General features: G+C 33.8%; 1 protein-coding gene across 1 annotated transcript; it reads left to right on the plus strand.

The window, feature by feature from the left end:
* Nucleotides 1-13,847: 13,847 nt before the first annotated feature.
* Nucleotides 13,848-16,428, plus strand: LOC106327771 (probable inactive receptor kinase At5g16590). Its single transcript, XM_013766019.1, has 3 exons — nucleotides 13,848-15,340; nucleotides 15,563-15,880; nucleotides 15,950-16,428. Exons 1-3 carry the CDS (start codon nucleotides 14,092-14,094, stop codon nucleotides 16,222-16,224), a joined length of 1,842 nt encoding a protein of 613 aa, XP_013621473.1. The 5' UTR covers nucleotides 13,848-14,091; the 3' UTR covers nucleotides 16,225-16,428.
* The last annotated feature ends 4,236 nt before the right edge of the window (nucleotides 16,429-20,664 follow it).

Genomic DNA, 20,664 nt, shown 5'->3' on the forward strand with positions numbered 1-20,664 from the left:
TTACGCGCTTTACTATTATCGATTCAAACCATTTAATATTGTGTTAAATTCTCCAAATATATAAAATTATAGAGTTTTGTACAATGAGATAATATGAGTAATTTTTTTGAAAATACTTTGTAAATAAATATATATATATATATTCAAAGCTAAAAACATTCGAACGTAAAAAATGTTAAAAGGTAAAATATATGTATGTCATACTACTGTTGAAGTGGTCTAATACGAAATCGACATATAGTAATTAAAAAATAAAATAAAAAATTTATAGTGCACATAAACGCCAAAACATCACTCTCTCTTACGCTGATAATACAGTGTAATTAGGTTTGTCTTTGTTTCTTGTTAGTAAACTCTATAAAGATTTCCTATTTTTCGTTGATTCTTATCTCTGTAAAATAAAAAATTAAACTAATAATACAGTAACAATATATTTACATATCCGAAAGTAGACACTTATATATATTTTTTAAGTAGACACTATATCAAAATGAAAAGCAAATTAAATTGATTATCAAAGACTATTTGAACATACTCGCCCGGTGGCGGAACCAACTAAATATGTTGCATGGGTCAATAAGTTAAATCTGTAACATTTTCTCATTTTCTTACTAAGTACAATTTTTTTCTTACAAAACCTATGTGGGTCATCTACTCTTTACAACAAAAAGGTGGCTCCGACAGTGCTCTAGGCTTAATCTTTTTGTTTTTTTTGTTTTGCCTAAATTTGGAGCTTAATCTTTTTGTTTGGGGTCTAGAATCTAAAATATTAAGGTTATAAAGCCCAAATTAAAGAGTAATTCAGTATTGAGTTAATCAATATATTCACCTCATACGGTCATACCTTTAGATTTGGGATCGGTCCGAACAATATTAGGTATGTGAATATGTGATAATAATTATTTATAGTTGTTGGTGGGTCATTTATCTTCCCGTGACTTCTGGGCATTTTGTATGCTTGTAAATGATTCTCTTCTTTTATAAGTTCAGGTATATAAAAACGCGAAAGTTCTTTATTTTCATTGGTGGGAGAGTCGTATTCCGCTTCACGCATATAGTTCCAACTTGTTTTTGAATAGTGATAATAAGTTGGACCAATGGGTTGTTGTATCAATCGAAATGACATATGCGTTTGTTCCTATCTTCCAATTATTATTATTTGTTTACCAAAGATTATTACTAATTTCCCTACATCATATATTATACACAACTTAATGCATTATTCATAATTGATAATGGCATATTCTTTATTTTAGTGGCTTCTGTCATTACATAGAACTTTATTTTGAATTACATGTATGCCACGCCACAACTAGTGGAGTACAATGTACAAATTATAGTTTAGTGTAAGTTCCGAAAGTACAGTTTTAAAAATCCAGTCTAAGAATTAAAATTCCAATTCGGATTAAAAATCAATTTCTTTGGCGGCGTACAATTTGGTACTGTGTTCTTGTTATTGGTTGATATGTTGATTAGAGTTTTTCTGGACATACTTTTTTTTACGTCTGTTAACTAGAGGTCATAACTCATAAGGTTCAATATTTGTTGAATTGGAGTTCTATGATTATAGAATGGTCCAGCCTTGGCAAACTTGAGCCATTTCCGATTTTCAGTAATCTTATAGATGATCATGAGTTAATCTCGGGGAAAACTTTAACCACCAAGTATTGAACTGGCCGAAACCTATAGCTTCACATTTTCAATGCACAGCTGATTTTGTTTCAAAAGGAACTTGAAATCAGGGTAAAAACAAGTTTACCACACTCTCCAAAAAATTCGTAGGTCACTATATATATTTGTGTGGATTTTGGAGAGTTAAAGCGATTTGGGTTCGAAACAACCTCCACACTATATTTGTGTGGTACATGGATATATTACTATGTTTTGGGATTTATTTGAATACCCAGAAAAGTCTATCTATGAAAATAAATGCTACTTTGGAAGAGTAGTGTGAACTTTTCTATAAATTCAGAATACCTCCAAATTAAAAAAATTGGCAAAATGAGTGAAGAGATAAAAGGTGGCATATTATGAAATTGTTACGGAGATTTAAGATCTAAGTAGCTCTTTCGCAAATCTATAATATAACAAGGCAGTTGAGTCATTACTGAAGCGACACGTCAACATTTTGATGATCCCACTTTTAAAAAGTGTGAAAAAGTGTCAAGTCTGAGGCTCGAACCCGAGTTATTGAGATATAAACACCGACATTTATACTACTAAACTAAAAGATACTTTATACATTGATGGCCGAAACTAATATATATTTATGAAGGTCAGAAACCTTTGCTTCTTCGGTTTTCTCTGTGGGCCGGACCTACAAGTGTATTATGAGTTTCATTTTAAAATGAGGTTCATCACGTTATATGAAAAAAAAACAATTATAGTTTTTCCATATTGTAAAATGTCTTCGTTTAACATGAGTTAGGTTTTTTTTCATCATTGTCTTAGACAAGTCTGAGTTACAAAGTTGCGCTGTGTGTCTGTTCGTAATCTATTTTTTCACCGGTGAACTCTTCATCTCCCCATCTTAAATCGTTTGATCTTAAATATTCCTGATTTGTAGCCTTTCTGTAAACCATATATATATGATTCCCATCTTTGATGAACTCAATCTGCATCTCCACAAAACTCATTGATTCCTCTTAGCTTTAACGATCTTCTAGAAAATGTCCCTCTGCCTCTCCAGTTCTTCAAACCGGCGTTTCCGGCATCCGTCACTCAACCTTCGAGTCTCTCCGTGTTGGTCGTAGTAGTCAGAGCATAGCCTCTAACCTCCTCGCTTATGGGATTCAGACAGTGAGTTTCTGGGAATCACGGTTTTCTTCCTTGATGAAAAGGTAAATTAATCTTCGATTTATCACACTTATTTAATATGATTGTTTTTAATTAATTTTCTGATTCTTTGTTAAATAATATTATTTGTAGATTCCGTGATTCATGGGTTTATTCCCGTCGGACGTGCTAATCATTACATGTCATCTTTGAAAGTTGGTTACATTGTGAAAGTCGATCGTTTTGAGGTTGCTAGGTGCTCAAGCATGTACAAGATAATTGATTTTCTATTCCTCATTCGTTTCATCTCACCAACTATTATCGATGAAGTCATCACGGGTGCTCCTGAGATCAATCTTCAATCATAATCAGACTGTTTGACAATTTTCAAGTGATTGCGAACACAAACCTAAAACTCCCAGGTATATTATCATATTGCATCTGAGTTTATAATATGTTTCGTTATCATAACTGATATTTAAACTGGCAGATATGGTTGGGAAAATCCGTTATGTCCAAGGCTCTGACCTTAGCAAAGAAACAACTCGAGTTGTTATCCGCCTCCTCATTGATCTGTAAGAAACAATCAACACACAATTTCTTTTATATTATTATCTATATTGTGCTAACATCAATAATCAAAAATATAACCTACCCAAATTCTGTGGTCGTCTATTTATCTCTCTTACTTATCAAACTAATTTTACACAAACCTTTATTTTACAGCTTAAAAGAAACCACAACAACACAAACAATCAAAACACCAAAAACTAGAATTCCAAAAAAGACGAATCATTAATGATCACCTCTCTTTTTTGTCCAATCTTAGAAATAATCTTCAAAACAAATATACCCAACCAATCACCTAACAAATAATCAAAAAAGCATAGTAAGTTATGAACTCTGATAAATACAACTAACAATAGTTTTTGTTTACATATTACCCATCAAATAAAAGATAAACAAACACAACTACAATAGAAGATACAAGAGATAATCCCGACAGACACAAAGGCGGCACAAACCAGCTCCACCTGCTCACTCCTCTTGTCTTATTAAAATAGCTTACATGTCCAATGTCAACAGGCCAATGCTATTGTCTTCTTATAAGAAATACATATTCGTTTAAAACTCATTAAAGCCCAAATACTCAAAACTGTCACTCATTTTATAGTTATTTCTACAAGTCTTCATGTATTTGTTTTAAAGATCCGGTAAGAACAACAAATTTAAAAATAAAATAAAAACATTTAACAAACATAATAAGGATAATAAAAATTATTTCTTAATACACACAACTTACACAACTAAACTGAAGAAAAAATATCGAGAAACAAAAGGTACTCTCAACAACTTTAATATAATTTATGTATTCTCAACAGTACAAGAAACAAATTAAAAAGACAAATAAACAATAAGTCTCAGTGACACAACAAACAACAAAAAGAACTATATCAATCACATTACTAACACATTTTAGTTATTCATAAGTGGAGAACAATGCATACAGAGTTCATCATCACAACTCTAACCCTATAACAATAAAAAAACTTGAAAAACAACTCAAAACGCAAAATTCACAACTACAATAACCCTAGCAAATATTGAGATGAAACAAAAACTCTGTCAATAACTCCGCGCTTGTGCGGGGGCAATGCCCATAATGCTAATTAACACCACACAAAAGAACCATTTAAAAGTTTTGTAAAGTCAATATATATATATACAGTACTACTTGACTAGTTACTTGAGTAGTAGTATTATATCAAAGGTTATTGCAGTTATTACTTATAACATCTGTAATGTATGTTAAAATCGAAAACCCACAAGTCAATTTCAGTCCAAAAAAAAAAATCATCTGTAATGTACGCATGTTGTCGTGCCTTAGAAAATCAGTCCCATGCAGTAATGGGCTTCGAATTAATAATATATATAGTAGAACCCAGTCTCTTTAGTTTGTATGAATGTATTGTTTGGGCTGTAATCTAATATAAGATGGCCTTGCATTTTATAGCAAGCTTTTATAATATCAAATATTTGGGACGATTGAAAACCCATTAATTCCCTTTGTTTTGGTTGACCTGAAATATTAAGGAAACCAGGGTTGGCGTGCCATACGGACGGATATATTTACATTAAAATTATTTTTATATTAAAATATAATATTTTATAAATCATTTAAAATTTTACTTTATATTGAAAATAGTAAATAGTAAATATAATATGTTTTTATTATAAGATCATATTGCAAATTTTATTAAATTTTGTTAGTGCGAGCTGAAATTTTGTTAAAGAACACAAAATTATGAAATTAAAAAATTAAGGAAAATATAATGATTTGTATTTTTCTATTTTATTTTTATTTCAATTTGATATAGTTGAAGAAAATCTAAAGTAAAAATAACTAATATTTTTTTATTTCTAAGAGTATCATATTTTAATATTATTACATTTACTAATTTTTTCACAGTAATAAATTAATACACCCATCTCCAAGATAAATTAATTGAAAATCAAATGTAATGTGATAAAATTATAAAAGTTATATTTTAAAATAATATAGTTTCAATAATGTCATAAATAATAATTAGTATATATTATGTAACAACAAATGATGTTTTATAATATTATTATGCCCGTTTCAGTTTATATTAGATTTTCAATTTTTAATAATTTTTTTTTTTAATTTTTAGATCTTGGTTAATTTGAAAATCTACTGTTTTAGTTATTATTTGCGTGGAGGCGGTTGTCCCTTTTAAAGAATGAGATGTGTCTAGATTATTTTATGGTAGACAGATGTAGGAGTTCTAGTTCACCTACAGAGTTTAATAATAGATTATCTTATGATGGTATTGTGCAAATTACGAAATGCTATTTGTTTTGACACAGAGTGAACGTTTAAAGTATACAAATAGTTATGGTAGTGGACATATTGTATATTTAATTGGTTGAGAACATAAAAGAGACTGGCTTATTGATGTATTTTTTGAAGATATAAAATTATGGACAACGTTCAAACGAAATAGACATTTTTTTTTCATTTGGTTAAAGTAATAGCCGTAGTCGCATCTATTGAGAAATTAGAAGGTATAAGAGTCTATAAACAATTATAGAGATCTATAATCTTTATACAAAAGTTTATAGATTATTTGTAAAGTTTATAAATCATTTATAAACTAATCTGAGGTTCACACTACTGTATTTTGTAAGGCTTTGAAAAGTATCTTCCAAAATCATATAAATGTTGTCATAAATCCTTATAAAATGACAGAGTAGAGGAAAAAGAATATGAACACAGCTTGGTTTTATTCTCTCTGATTGCATTGGCTTAAAAAAATATTCCATCTGTTTCAAGTCTCTTTTTCTCTCGAAGGCGTCAATGACCATATCTATGGTCCATGAATTCCATCACGGCACCCATTTTCTTTTAATTTCCTCTTTTCCCATATGGATCAAGGAGGATACTGAATGTTCTGATGTTGGATATGATCCCAGAGCTCTGAAACTTCGCATAACAGTTCTCCATCATTTCTAAGTCTGTTTCCACCAAAAGCTTCATGGTCCAAGAATCAGTCAAAACATGAATTACAGAATCTAATTTTGAAATATTAAATGGCTAAAGCTTACTGCTCTGGTCGCCACCAACGCCAATAATACTGATACACAAGAAAGAATAATCCACTTCCACATTACTAATACCGAACAAGAATTCAACATTGTTATAAAAAAGTAGACTCATCATCACAACATTATCAAGAATCGGTATCTCATTTCAAGACAAGTAGCTTTTATGTCATAAACACATACATTCACAGACATTTTTAGGACATTCTTCATCTTTTCATGGTGAAACCAAAACAGGATCATTCAGTCTTAGAAACTTCTCCGAAGCTGAACGTAGAATGTTCCGTGTAAGGCATTGAACGGGTGCTTAATGCTCAGTATATGCTCAAATATACATTATTAAACACAAACAGATGGTAGTATATGGAAAAATCTTGATCCTTTTCATGATCAGTATATGTTGAAAACTTAGGAGACAACATACATGAAAGCCCAGTTAAGTAAAGGCAACATTAAACTCAAAATTTGTGACCAGGTTTGGATTACATCTTCACATTTCTTGACCTGATATTCAGACATATAAAACTTAAGAAATTCCCACCCCAAGTAACTTCTGTTGGACCTCCAAATCCTCCAAATGTAGAAAGTGTTGCTCTCTCTTGAATATACAGCATTGTGCAGAGCATATACATTCACATAAGAGATTTACATAACACAAATATAGGAACTTACCTACATAAATCCTATACCTGACTTATAAAGAAGATAAGTGTTGGAGATGGTATTGTCCTTCTGATATGTACATGCCAAGGAAGTCAATTAAGCGATAACGACAAAGAGTGGCTCAGTTTATGCACAGTTTGGCTCATCAAGCTGGCTTGGATAACCATATGAGCATTCGCCCATCTCATCCTCAAGTGCTCCTGTTAAAAAAAAATAACATAAAACCGTGAGGGGAGAAATAAAGAGCTCAGACCAAACTCATCGATCCATTATTAATCTCATATGAATCACCTTAAATACACTGTCAGCATTAATAACATCAAGCAACCCACTTTGGATTTAAGTATCCACAAGACTAAGGGTTTGGTCGCACAAATTAGGTTGTGCTAGAAGTAGATTTTCTGTGTTTATACAGATTACCCTAGCAAGTGAGGAGTCAATAGCATGCTCAGTATGTACAAATTACAAACACACAAGTTCATGTACGCAAAGATACATTTCTTAGAAAATTCAGACCTTTCGAATCCAATATGGTTCAGTAAAGAACATAGTCATAGAGTTAAAGAAACATACAATAACCCCTTGTTTCTATGCTTCAGCCCGTGTTGTTTTCTTCACATGCTTCAGGACCCTATTTATCCACAATATGTCCCTATTAATAAGAAAACAATCAGAAGCAGCCCAAAATTGAAACCAGTAATATCTCTATATTAACAATGGACACATAATTTTTGGAAAAAGTAGTATGACGAAGAGATATAGAGAGCCACCAACTACAAATGCTACATCAAGAGCAAAAGATCCGGTAGAGTATAACGTGACATATCAAGGAGAAACCTGATCAAGCTGAAAGAAGTGAACCAATCACTTCTGGTGTCAATGGCCTACATCCTCTTTTTCTTTGCTCTCCACATGTTACATCTTAGGCTCTTCCTTTCCAAATCACCTGAGATAAAGTGAGCAGCAGGAAATTTGTTTGTCCAAACACGGTTCTAGATCAATAAGCAAAGACTTCGATATATTAGTCAAAAAAGACACTGATGTTGGTAAGGCTATTAGTCTAGGGAAAGAAGTCAGTTCAATAGAAGCAAACATGATGGCAGCAATGAGAGAAGGTAAGAGATCGAGTCACCTAAAGAATGTTTCTTGTAGTAAATAAAACTGATTCTTCAATAGTTGAATCTGATGGTTGTTGCACAATCAGATGTTCGACTTCATGTTTGCGGTGTTTTTTTATCTCTATGATGAAGAGTTTCAGTGATGTCCAGATCCGCAATTGTTTTACTGACGAAGCTATTAGAGACAATCTATTGAACAACCCAAATACGCATAATTTCGGGCGCGAAGCAACAAAATAGGATCATGAGCAAATGATAGAAGTATTAAAAATATAATGAACTGATAGATAGAGATCTAACGCAAGAAAGGGAGGTTGCGACAGGATTTAATGATCATGGAGGTTCTATTGATGGGAGATTGGGAGGCCCTTTCCAAGAGAGATGTATGTTGATAATATATCTTCACATGGAATATGAGTTCCCAAAAAAACTGACTTTTTGCTGAGCTGAGAAATATACACAAACAGAGTTCAAAATGACAGATTCTTTTTCTATACCCACAACTCCACAAGATATAGTTCTAGAGATTATTTCTTGCATTCAAATGACCCAGATGTGAAAATTTACCAATAAAATCTCTAGCAGAGATGAAAGAAAAATCTCCACGACGCGTACAGACTTGACATCTCCAAGAGGAGACTGAACAAAGAGTCTAGAAAGATTGTATCGATGAATTGAATCTTAACATAGTTGATTGAATGCAGACATTTCTCAGAATCATCAATGAGGAGGAGAAGCTGGACCGTTAACGTTTCACACAGAGAAGACTGTCGGCCAAAATCATCATCGGCGGCTTTGCTTTGTGTCTCCAACAAAGGGAAAAGGAACTATTAACATCTGGGTCTGTATGAAAACAGTAACAGAACCCAATGAATTTTCAGCACAATAACTGGTCCACTCAACATAACTCACCGAAACATAAACACAAAATGCTTAAATATTGACATGACACGTGGCAGAAGAAGCCCCATGCTTCCTGATGATGTGGAGGGCTATGTGCAGAGCACAACTCTACTTTATATATATAAGATATGCTGGGTAATAATAACTAGTCCTAGTAATATATGTTCTCTGTTAATATATTACTAGGATGATCCACCCTTTGCGTGGGATGAGACAGACATAAAAACATATATTCAAAATAGAATTGTTCAATCCAGATTTTGGTATGGTATAGGCTTAGTTTTTCGATATTTTGGTTTATAAAAATTAGATACCATATTAAAATCATATTTGTTTTGGTTTGGTTCAGTTTATATACTGTCGGTTTTTGGTTTGTTCAATTTTAGTCTGGTCTCAGTTTGGTTTTTTGATTTTTTGGTTTATAAAAATTAGATACCATATTAAAATCATATTTATTTTGGTTCAGTTCGGTTTATATACTGTCGGTTTTTAGTTTATTCAATTTTATACCAAAAACTTAAACTATATTTATTTTCTGTTACATTTTGTCAATTTAATTTTGTATGATTACAAATCAAATTTATTAAATACTACTTTAATTTTTAAATATAATGTTTTTCTATTATATTTAACTATTAAAAACAACTGTTGAATAAATTATAGTTATTACAGATTTATAAAAATAAAAGAAAAATGATTAATAATATACTAAATTTAATACAAATATATGTCAATTATTCAAATTAACGTCTTAAATATCAAGATCATATGAATAAAATAAACTACATGTATATAATTATTTATGTAATTTACATAAAACTATACTACTATATTTTAATTAATCAGTTTTTTCGGTTTATATGATGTGATTGGTTTATATACTGAACCATATATATCTACATACCACAGTTTCTAGAAATAATATCTATTCGGTTTATACAGTGTTACCAAATGAAACTAATTTTTCTATTTCAATTTGGTTGGGTTTTAGTTGGTCCGGTTTTTACCGAATTGAACACCCTTAATTCATATTACTAAATAGTAGATAGTTTGCATACGTGTTTTTTGTACTACAATGAAAATCCTTGTTATCAAAACAGATAGTTGGTCATGTTTTTGCATCTTAAATATAAAACGAAATATCATAGATAGTTGGTTCGGTTTTTGCATCTTAAATATAATTTTTCCATATTTACCCCATACCGAATTGTCAAGGCAATTATATTTGATATTTATGCATAACGTATTAAGTTAATAGTATTTATTTTTTTCTTTTAATAATGAAACTATCATTTATACGTAAATGTCTCTATGCCCATCGAATATGGTCTCGATTTTGGTTTATTATAACTTATTATCATATACCTTATGTTTGGGTTAGTATAAGTTTTCCTAGTGAATTGATTTTGGACATAAAAATTGTTAGATCGCTTTTTATGCTGCCACGTAAGGTAAATTGACATTTTAATTAAATGACACCTAATCAAGTCTTTTTTCTAGTTAATACAAACTTAAGGTTACAGTTTTTTAAATGTTTCTCAGTTAATATATAGGGGATTACTTAAGGTTACAGTTTTTTAAATGTTTCTCAGTTAATATATAGGGGATTACTTAAGGTTACAGTTTTTTAAATGTTTCTCAGTTAATATATAGGGGATTACTTAAGGTTACAGTTTTTTAAATGTTTCTCAGTTAATATATAGGGGATGTAACCATCTACAGCATGTTGATAGGGTTACTAACATTTTATTATCTTTAAATTTCCGATCTAAAATATCATATCTTGTTGAGACTACGTTTATAAGTAACAAACGTTAAGGGCCACCAGATTGTTGGTGATGTAATTTTAAATTTTTTGCTTTAGAATTTAGGCAGTGGCTTTTAAAGCTATAGATTTAATTTTTTTATGTTGTAGTTTTATTTCCGAAGACATTCAAAGCACTAAATAAATGTTGTAGAAAATTCAATTTCTAGAGCTAATATATTTATTTTTCTAATTTTTCTGATATAGATTTAATTTTTATAACTAAAGCATGACTGCTTTATAAAAAAAATGATTTATAATTTTTTTTTTAAAACACTCAGATCACTTACCAATTATCCCCAACCCATAAGAGTTATCATAAACCTTTCTAGATTTTACATCAGACTTATTACCATTATATATGAGAGAAATTGTCAAAAATATTATATTTATAATATCACTTTTCATGTTTACCTTAATCACTTTTATCTATATTTTTAAAGAGGAAAAAGACATTTATAACCCTAGGGTTAATTAATATAGACTTAAGGTTTAAAGCTGAGGGATGGGTAGGGTTTTTGGAATGTTGAGTTTTTTTTTTGGCTCAACTACAACTTTATTAACTAAATTGTGATTACAAGGATTTTAACCTCTCAGAGATTTTGACCCCACATATAACACCGAGATTTATTATCATCCATGAACACTTAGAAGGATCGTACGCTACCTAATCAAAACGGTGTTGTATTTTTCTTCACGTGAGACGAGTTCACCTCATGACTCGAGATGAACCGTAACTTAGACCACTAAATTCTACCACTAAAAACAAATAGAAAAACATGACCATAACCTACGAAGCTCCTAAAACGAGAGTTCCATTAACGCGTTTAGCACACTGGAACTAATGAATGAAACTGTGACAACCCTTCCCGCTCACTCGGAATCCGGCTCACAGCCCTGCAGGGCACCGACCCCAACTCCTCTATTATGAGTTCTCTCTGACTCTATAAATAGGTTGTTGGTGCGCTTGGCGTTACTCGAACCCAAGACCTCACCCTTTAACAACACTTCCACAGGCCGAGTTATCACCAATTGATCTGCATGTCAATTGGTGACAGCTTGTTCTGTGGGAATATTGTTAAAGGGTGAGGTCTTGGGTTTGAGTAACGCCAAGTGCACCAACAACCTAATTATGGAGTCAGAGAGAACTCATAATGGAGGGGTTGGGATCGGGGTCGGTGCCCTGCAGGGCTGTGAACCTGGGGCCCAAGGGACGGGTAGTTCCCACGGGGCGGGTTGTCACAGAAACGTTAAAGCCCAGCCAGTTGCATCACCACCATCAGGTGTATAATCCCATCTAAGAGGACCGGAAACTATGACCAGCGGTTTTGAAACTGTGAAAGTCGGGCTGATGCGATAACTCCACCACGGTTAAGACGGACCCCTGCATAGAGAAGAAGAAGCATCGCTACCGGATCTGTCACTAAATAGGTACTGCGAATGCGATGCCACTAAACATGTTTAACACCAAGCCACAAAAAATCTCCCGTAGACCACACATAAGAGCTTAAGACTCGACACGTTCTGCCTCCGAGAACTGGAGGAACAACTACTCCTGCAGACCGTCTTCACGCCAATGACGCAGCTCCGTTGAGCAAAGTGAAGTATCTCATTTTCTTTCTCCAACTGAACCATAGACGATCATGTATGAATTCAGAAAATTTCAGCACCCGTAACACAGAGAGCCATTCCAGCGAACACACGTCCTCCTTGTTTGCTTTGGTACGTCTCCGTAAGATAACCTTCGACGTTCACTTAGGCTAGCTAGAGTGCATAGCCATCCATACACCATGACAGCTACCCACGCTACCACACGCGCCTCTTTACTTCTGCATCTGAGTTACAAGTCGTCGCCGAGTCTGGCTTCCAGATCTGCAAGTAAAGTTGACAACAAACTCTACCACGCGCCACCGCCTCTGGGTTGGGTCTAACGAGACTAAGAGGAAAAGCTTGTCGAACACCCACACCTGAACCCTAAAAGGCGACCCGACCCCGAGACACCCACTTCACCCGACTCGCCTCAGCTCCAGATTCGCCTTCGGCCTGACCAGCTTCTGCTCCGCCGCGGACAGAGCACCACCGGGGACCTCCATTGAGCTCCAGAGACTTCACGCATATCATCGGGGAGAGCAGGAATCGTCGAGAGGGCAAAGAGAAAATGAGATTGGAGAGTAAAGAGAGAGCCTCCGACGCCGGCAAGGAACACCGAAATATTTTTTACTTTTGTCTAGCTGATTGATTGGAATGTTGAGTTTATGGTCCTAATAAATATATAAATATATAAATAAATACTTCAAAAAAAAAATTAATTTTTTAAAAAATTGTTTCAAAAAGAATTTTTGAATTTCAAAAGATAATTTGAAAAAAATTCGAAAAAAAAAATTCGTAAAAAAAATTGAATTTGAAAAAGTATAATTCGAAAACATAAAATAAATTTGCTATTTTAATTTTTTTAACTTTTAATTTTTAATTTATTTAAATAATTATTTACTATATATATAGAATAAGAGTATAAGTGTTTTTTACCTTTTAATAAAAAATATATTTTTGAAAATGTATCTTTAGTGATGGTAAACATGAATAATGGTACCAACAAAATGGTAAACATGAAAACTCCCTTATATATAAATCTCCTAGATTTACATTATACATTTTTTGGCAAAGATTTACATGAATAATGGTACCAACAAATTGGTAAACATGAAAATTCCATTACATATAAATCTCCTTAGATTTACATTATACATTTTTTTGGCAAAGATTTACATTATACCTAAAATGTAAAATTACACAACAATAATAAGCAAATAAAATATTTGTTGGATGACCTTCTTGCTTTAAATTAGATACTGAATAGTAGTATTAAAATAGAAAGATTCTCTAGATTTCTGTAAAAAGGTGAAATTCAACGATTAACTTTTTTTTTCTTTCCAACCACTGCAGTCTGCAATTATAGCTCCTCTCTGGCTCTCTTTCGGTCTGTCTGCTCCTTCATCATCTCTCTCATATAAGCCAGCGAAAGAGAGAGAGAGAAAGAGCTGAAATTCATGTGAGAGGATTTTCTTCCGTTATTTTCTCTTTCCAAACACTGTTCCACACATTGTCTGAAAACACACAAAGATTTTTCCGACAACATCCGGATCGATCTCAGACAGAGAGTCATTCACTGTTCTGAAAGAACTACACTTTAGAAAAAGAAAGAAGATGACGAACAAGACCAGTTTAGGTCTCTCCGTCTTCTTCTTCCTACTCTCTCTCGCCACCGTCACATCAGATCTAGAGTCCGACCGACGAGCACTCATCGCTCTCCGCGACGGCGTCCACGGCCGTCCTCTCCTCTGGAACCTCACCGCACCACCGTGCACTTGGGGAGGAGTCCAGTGCAATGCGGGTCGGGTCACAGCACTCCGGTTACCCGGCGTGGGTTTATCAGGCCCATTACCAATCGCAATCGGAAACTTAACCAAGCTCGAAACTTTATCGTTCCGGTTCAACGCGTTAACCGGTCCGCTCCCTGCTGATTTCGCTAACCTAACTCTCCTCCGTTACCTTTACCTCCAAGGCAACGCCTTCTCCGAAGAGATACCTTCGTTCCTCTTCGATTTACCTAACGTGATCCGAATCAACCTCGCTCAGAACAATTTCTCCGGTCAGATCCCGGTTAATGTTAACTCGGCTACCCGGTTAGCTACTCTTTACTTGGAAGATAACCAGCTAACCGGTCCGATCCCGGAGATTAAGCTCAAGCTTCAGCAGTTTAACGTCTCTTCGAATCAGCTCAACGGGTCTATACCGGATCCGTTGTCGGGTATGCCCAAAACCGCTTTTGAAGGTAACTCTCTCTGTGGGAAGCCGTTAGCCGCTTGCGCCGTCGCCGGAAAGGGGAAAAGCGACAAGCTTTCAGCCGGAGTTATCGCCGGAATAGTGATTGCTGGTGTCGTCGTGCTTATCTTGCTCCTCTTGATCTTGTTCTGTCTCTGCAGAAAGAAGAAGAAGAAAGAGAACAATGTGGAGTCGAGAAACATCGAAGCAGCAGCAGCTCCTGTGCCAGCCGCCGTAGCTAAAGAAACGGCGGTGGAGAATGTCCTTCCTCCGGTGGCTAACGGTTCATCTGAAAACGGTGCGGCTAAGAACAGTAAAGATCTGACGTTTTTCGTGAAATCGTTCGGCGTATTCGATCTCGACGGACTGCTTAAGGCTTCTGCGGAGGTTCTTGGTAAAGGAGCGTTTGGATCGTCGTACAAGGCTAGTTTCGAGCATGGATTAGTGGTGGCTGTGAAGCGGTTGAGAGATGTGGTTGTGCCTGAGAAAGAGTTTAAAGAGAAGTTGCAGGTTCTTGGTTCAATCAGCCATCCCAATCTTGTGACATTGATCGCTTATTACTTCAGCCGCGACGAGAAGCTTGTTGTCTTCGAGTACATGTCAAGAGGAAGCTTGTCTGCTCTCTTACACGGTATAAAGTTTTCTCCTTTCAATGTTTAGTACAGAGTTTTCAAAATCGGTCTAAGCAACACAATTTTTCTATAATGAATTTTTAAAAAATTTAGTATATGCGCAAAAAGCGTTTGTCTAATCAATAATCCTATATAAAACGTCTAATTACTGCTTAGCGATTTTTTGAACATTAGTTTAGTATGTATTCTTAGTTAAATGGTAGATACTTTGTGATTCACAGGGAACAAAGGAAGTGGTAGAAGTCCATTGAGTTGGGAAACAAGAGCTGGTATAGCTCTAGGAGCGGCAAGAGCCATTAGTTACCTTCATTCACGTGACGCGACAACATCTCATGGAAACATTAAGTCTTGTAACATTCTCCTGTCTGAATCATATGAGGCTAAGGTCTCTGACTACTGTCTTGCGCCTATGATCAGCCCTACATCTACACCGAACCGCATTGATGGTTACCGTGCTCCTGAAGTAACCGATGCTCGTAGAATCTCCCAAAAGGCTGATGTTTACAGCTTCGGTGTTCTCATTCTTGAATTGCTCACAGGTATAGAGAGATCTTGGGAACTGCATTCTAGGTCAAAATGTGGTTCTAAATTTGGCTTTTGTTTTGCAGGGAAATCTCCAACGCATCAGCAGTTAAACGAAGAAGGAGTTGATTTGCCGAGATGGGTTTCATCTATCACTGAACAACAATCACCTTCGGATGTGTTTGATCCAGAGCTAACTAGGTATCAAGCTGAGGGTAATGAGAACATGATCAGGCTTTTGAAGATCGGTATAAGTTGTACTGCTCAGTATCCAGATAGTCGTCCGTCGATGGCTGAAGTCACCAGGCTCATTGAGGAGGTTTCTCGTTCATCTGGTTCACAAAGTCCTTTGTCTGGTTGATTCTTTTTTCTTCTTTTCTATGTGGGGTCTAAATTGATCGATTTCAAAATTGTTTGGTCTAAATTTGAATTTGTTTAATAGTTTGTTCGATGATTCTTGAGCTCAGTTGTGAATTACGTTGAAGATTTTTTTTTTTTTAGTGTTGAGTTTATCAATTGTTGAAATATATCATTAAGTGTGGAATGGAAAAATTGTCTCGTTTTCCATAGGCCGCCAGCTATTGGTTGACTCTTTTTTCTAACCAACTATGCAATAAAACGGCAGGAATCATAAAAAGTTACCGACAAACTATTTCATACATTTCTTTAACTTCAAGTTTTATATTTAAAAGGTGACTGAGACCAAGTATCTATATACATAGATTACAGATTTCATGAAATAAATATAGCTTTAGGTAACGGGTCTATTCAAGTTTCTTAGTTGAAACTGCTAAGTTATCCCCCTTCCCCCACACCTTTCAAATTCAAGTTCAGATGATTTGGTAAGGCTATTAAAACAAAGTTTCTTCATCTTTCTTTTAGCCTTTTAAAGTAATTTTCGAATGAGACTCTTTAAGAATTAATATATTTATAGATTGTATCTATCAAGATGTACATTTGTTTCAGAAAACATTTAAGGACCTAATGTATGGAAGCATTAGGTTAGTCAGTGCATCATTTAATATATAACCTTAGAATATACTATCTTTTGTTAAATGTATTGGTGTGTGAATAAATGTTGTTTGTTAAGAATTTGTTGTTGATTATGGTTTAGTTTGGAAGTTTAAGCGAAATCAATGGGAATTGTGATGATACCCCACATCTACACCTCAAATGTTTGGTCCATTTTGTTTGATTGCATATCATTAAAGTTTCATCAACTATATCATGATCAACTAGCGTAACTAACTTTTAAAAGAAAAACTTGTTTAACATAATGACTAAACCTTACTTGTTTGTGTTTGTGACTTCTTACCAGGGAAGTATATCTTAAAAATAAATTTAAGGTATAACGTCTCATGTACTGATCATATACTAATAGTACATGAGATCGACAGTATAACTGCAATTGAATACAAAGGAAACCAAATTCTATCTATCGGGAAAATAAAATAAAAGCTCTTGGTTTCATTTTCTAAATCACCCAAATATGATTTGCTTTTTGAAAATTATTTCCTTAAAATTCTACATTGAAACGTGTTTAAATTATAAATTAGTGAAGGTTTATGACGGTGTATAACCTGTTGAATAATAACTTTTTATCAATAAATCATGATTTTTTTACGTCACGGTATCTTAGACTAGCTAAGTGACTCTTGTACGAGAATAAGAGTCATATGCCTATGATAGACCTAGAGATGGACAGACCGACAAAAATCAGTCAAAATCATTTTATGTTCCGAATTGAATTCATGGACATCTAAAACAATTTATAAGTTTATAACTCTAAGTGTCTCACTAAGTAGCATTTATTGTAGAAGTTAATTATGTTGCAGATGTTAGAATGGTAGCTTTTAGTATTTATATGTTCTTCTTTTTAAATAAATTATTAAATGTTGTTTTTCTGAAAGAAAATTCATTAGCATCATGATTTCTGTATTACTTGTTGATCAGTTTTTAGGTGGCATTAATCATTCTGCACCTAGTCATGGACACACCGTTTTGTTCTCTTGTTCTAGCTCATATCCATGTGGGTTCACATGCACATGTATATATAACTAAGTGTACTTATTTAATTTAATTGTGGGAAATGCCTTCGCCCAAGAAAATACCTTACCCTGTCAAATCCATATTAAAATATCCAAACCTTTACAACTTGTGATTCATTTTCATGTAATTAAGAACTAGTATAACTTTTGCCAGCACATAAAAATCATCAATATAACCATTTATTCTTTGTATTATAATACAAAGTTTGTTTGAACATGGTTGCCAAATATGATAACTTTTTCTTATCGTCTATGAGAATAATTAACAACCATGACAATATATTTTCAAAGATTATGCATACTAATAATTCATGAGCTGGAGAATAAATTAATGGATGTTCCATCAAATGCTCGAAAAATGATAAACACATAATCCAAAAAGAAATTCAGTACTGAGTTAAAGAAGATATAAAAAAAATTAATTAGTTTATCGCGTCAACTTATAAAAACTGTTAAACAAATTACACATACTTGTGATGTTTGAAAAAGAAAATTATCGTGAGATTTCCAAGAGAGATATTGTAAAGTTTGTTTGGGACCGCCATGGGACACAACATGGCCACCTCATCGAGACAGGATTGGACGCGGTTTCTCTCCAAATGTCAATAATTATGCCAACGATTAAAAGTAGAAACATTGTTGGCGAAACAAAAGAAGGTAAACCAATATTAACTCGGTGAATTAATTGGTATAATGGTATGTATTACTCTTATATTTAAGGGAATTTGCAATAAATACCTATAGAATAAAAATAATATTGGTGATGATTGGTTTGAATGTGGTTGTAAAAAAATTGGCCGTAAAATTTTTTGTCGTAGGTAAGTTGGTTGTATATGTAAAGTTGTTATTTCAGATTTTTTTTGCAGAGACTTTTGTTGTAGTCGTAAATTATAGAGTGGAAATATTTTAAAATAAAAAATATGAAATATGTGATGTATATATAAAATAATTAATGTTTATCAATTAAAATAATTTATATTAATATTTTTTTTATAAATTATCAGAGTTTACAAGTATTTAAAATGTGATATGTAAATAATATTTATGTTATTTAAAGCATTTCAATAATTTTAAAAATACCCAAAATTAAATCAGAATATTTATAGATGTTTTTAATTATAATTATCTAATTTATTTGATATTATAGATATGTTTTTTTTCATTTTACAGATTATACGGCCTATAAAAGAAAGATGTAAGTTTTTTTTAATCTAAAATACATAAAAAAAAATTTCTTTATTTTTTTGTTGTAACTTTGAAAATAAAACTAAAACGTAATTTGTAAAAACTAATAGAAAATTGATGTAGGTTTTAACTTTTGTAAAGATTGCAAAGAAACCGGCGTTTTCTGGAAGATTTGCTAGATATTTACTCTTTAGATTGCTTCTAGCACATGCTTAGGGCCGGGCCTGAGAAGCATGGGGCGTGGTTTAGGTTTGCTGGTAACCCAATCAGGTTTTCGTTGCGTGAGTTTGCGATCATAACAGGACTTCCCTGTGGGAAGTATCCTACAAAATCTAAGAAGATGAAGAAAAACTTCACTGAGAAACCTTACTGGCCATCGCTATTTGGCAAAGTAGATGTAGTTGGAGCCGAATCCACTGTGAACATGTTGCGGAAACAGACTGTTAAAGACAAGGAAATCCGGATTAAGTATGCATGTCATGCACTTTTGTCATCTGTTCTTCTCTCTAAGAATCTTAAAATGAAGATTATGAAAGAGCATGCAGAGGCTATGGAAGATTTAGACGATTTCTTTTCTTTACCATGGGCTAGGTTGGCATTTGATATACTAATGTCTAGCATAAAGGAAAGAGACGAGGTTATCTCAGAAGTCTATTGCTGTAAAAGGTTTCGTCATAGTTATTTGATAATGTCGTTGTTATTTGTTTGTAGGTGGAAAGTCAAGTCCATTATACCCCAAGACCCCTCAAGACCAATAGACGAGGTCCTCCAATCTGTTGCACGCATCGTTAAACATGGAAATGGGGAGGGAAATCATAAAGACCGAACAAACCTTCATCCACCAACTAGGCTGGGCAAAACGGCCGCTGTTCACGAAGACGTGCTGGTGATATGAGAATGATCAGACCATTAGTAATGTTCTTGGCAACCTTACACAATATTCAACCCCTCCTCGATCTAGTGACCAATGTCAAGTAAGGGTTTCAATCTATTTCTCATTTTTGGCAATTGTTCTGAACTTAAACAAAATTCCAATGTCGCTTGTTGTCAGAAGAGTTTGTACTTACAAACATGAAACATCAATGACTGTATATGTATAGTATATCCCATGGCACCAAACGTTTCGTCGCTCACTTTAGCAAGCGTTCCTTAGCAGATACCAGCAAGCAAGAGTATAAAGTATCAACAGCTAGTGTCCACGCTTCTGCATTGGGATCTTTCTCTCTGGAAACATATTACTCCTTGATGAAATATAAAGACAATAGAAACGAGAAAGGAAACAAATGTTTCTTGAAAACATAACTTTCTCCTTCCCATTCCAGAAATTTTCTTGAAATACAGTGATACAGATTGTTCTTGAGATCGGGGTGGATCAAAGAAACATTAGATGATTGATTTGTTCTTGAGATTCGAGAGTGAAGAGGAAGATTGTGTTGTTTTTTGTGAGTCAATATGGTGGAGAGGAAGACATGAGGATAAATGAGGAGGGGAAAAAGAGAGAGAATCGTTGGACTTTCTCTAACTCGTGTTTTGGTAATGTATAAGTTTTGTTTTACATTTTGAAGGTT

The sequence above is a fragment of the Brassica oleracea genome, chromosome C2 (assembly GCF_000695525.1).
Source record: "Brassica oleracea var. oleracea cultivar TO1000 chromosome C2, BOL, whole genome shotgun sequence".
NCBI lineage: Eukaryota > Viridiplantae > Streptophyta > Magnoliopsida > Brassicales > Brassicaceae > Brassica > Brassica oleracea.

Excerpts from the sequence above, each read along its gene's own strand:
- LOC106327771 (XM_013766019.1), top strand. The coding sequence starts at position 14,092 with ATGACGAACAAGACCAGTTTAGGTCTCTCCGTCTTCTTCTTCCTACTC. Across the intron at positions 15,341-15,562 it reads CTTGTCTGCTCTCTTACACG|GGAACAAAGGAAGTGGTAGA; the intron begins GTATAAAGTTTT and ends TGTGATTCACAG. Across the intron at positions 15,881-15,949 it reads CATTCTTGAATTGCTCACAG|GGAAATCTCCAACGCATCAG; the intron begins GTATAGAGAGAT and ends TTTGTTTTGCAG.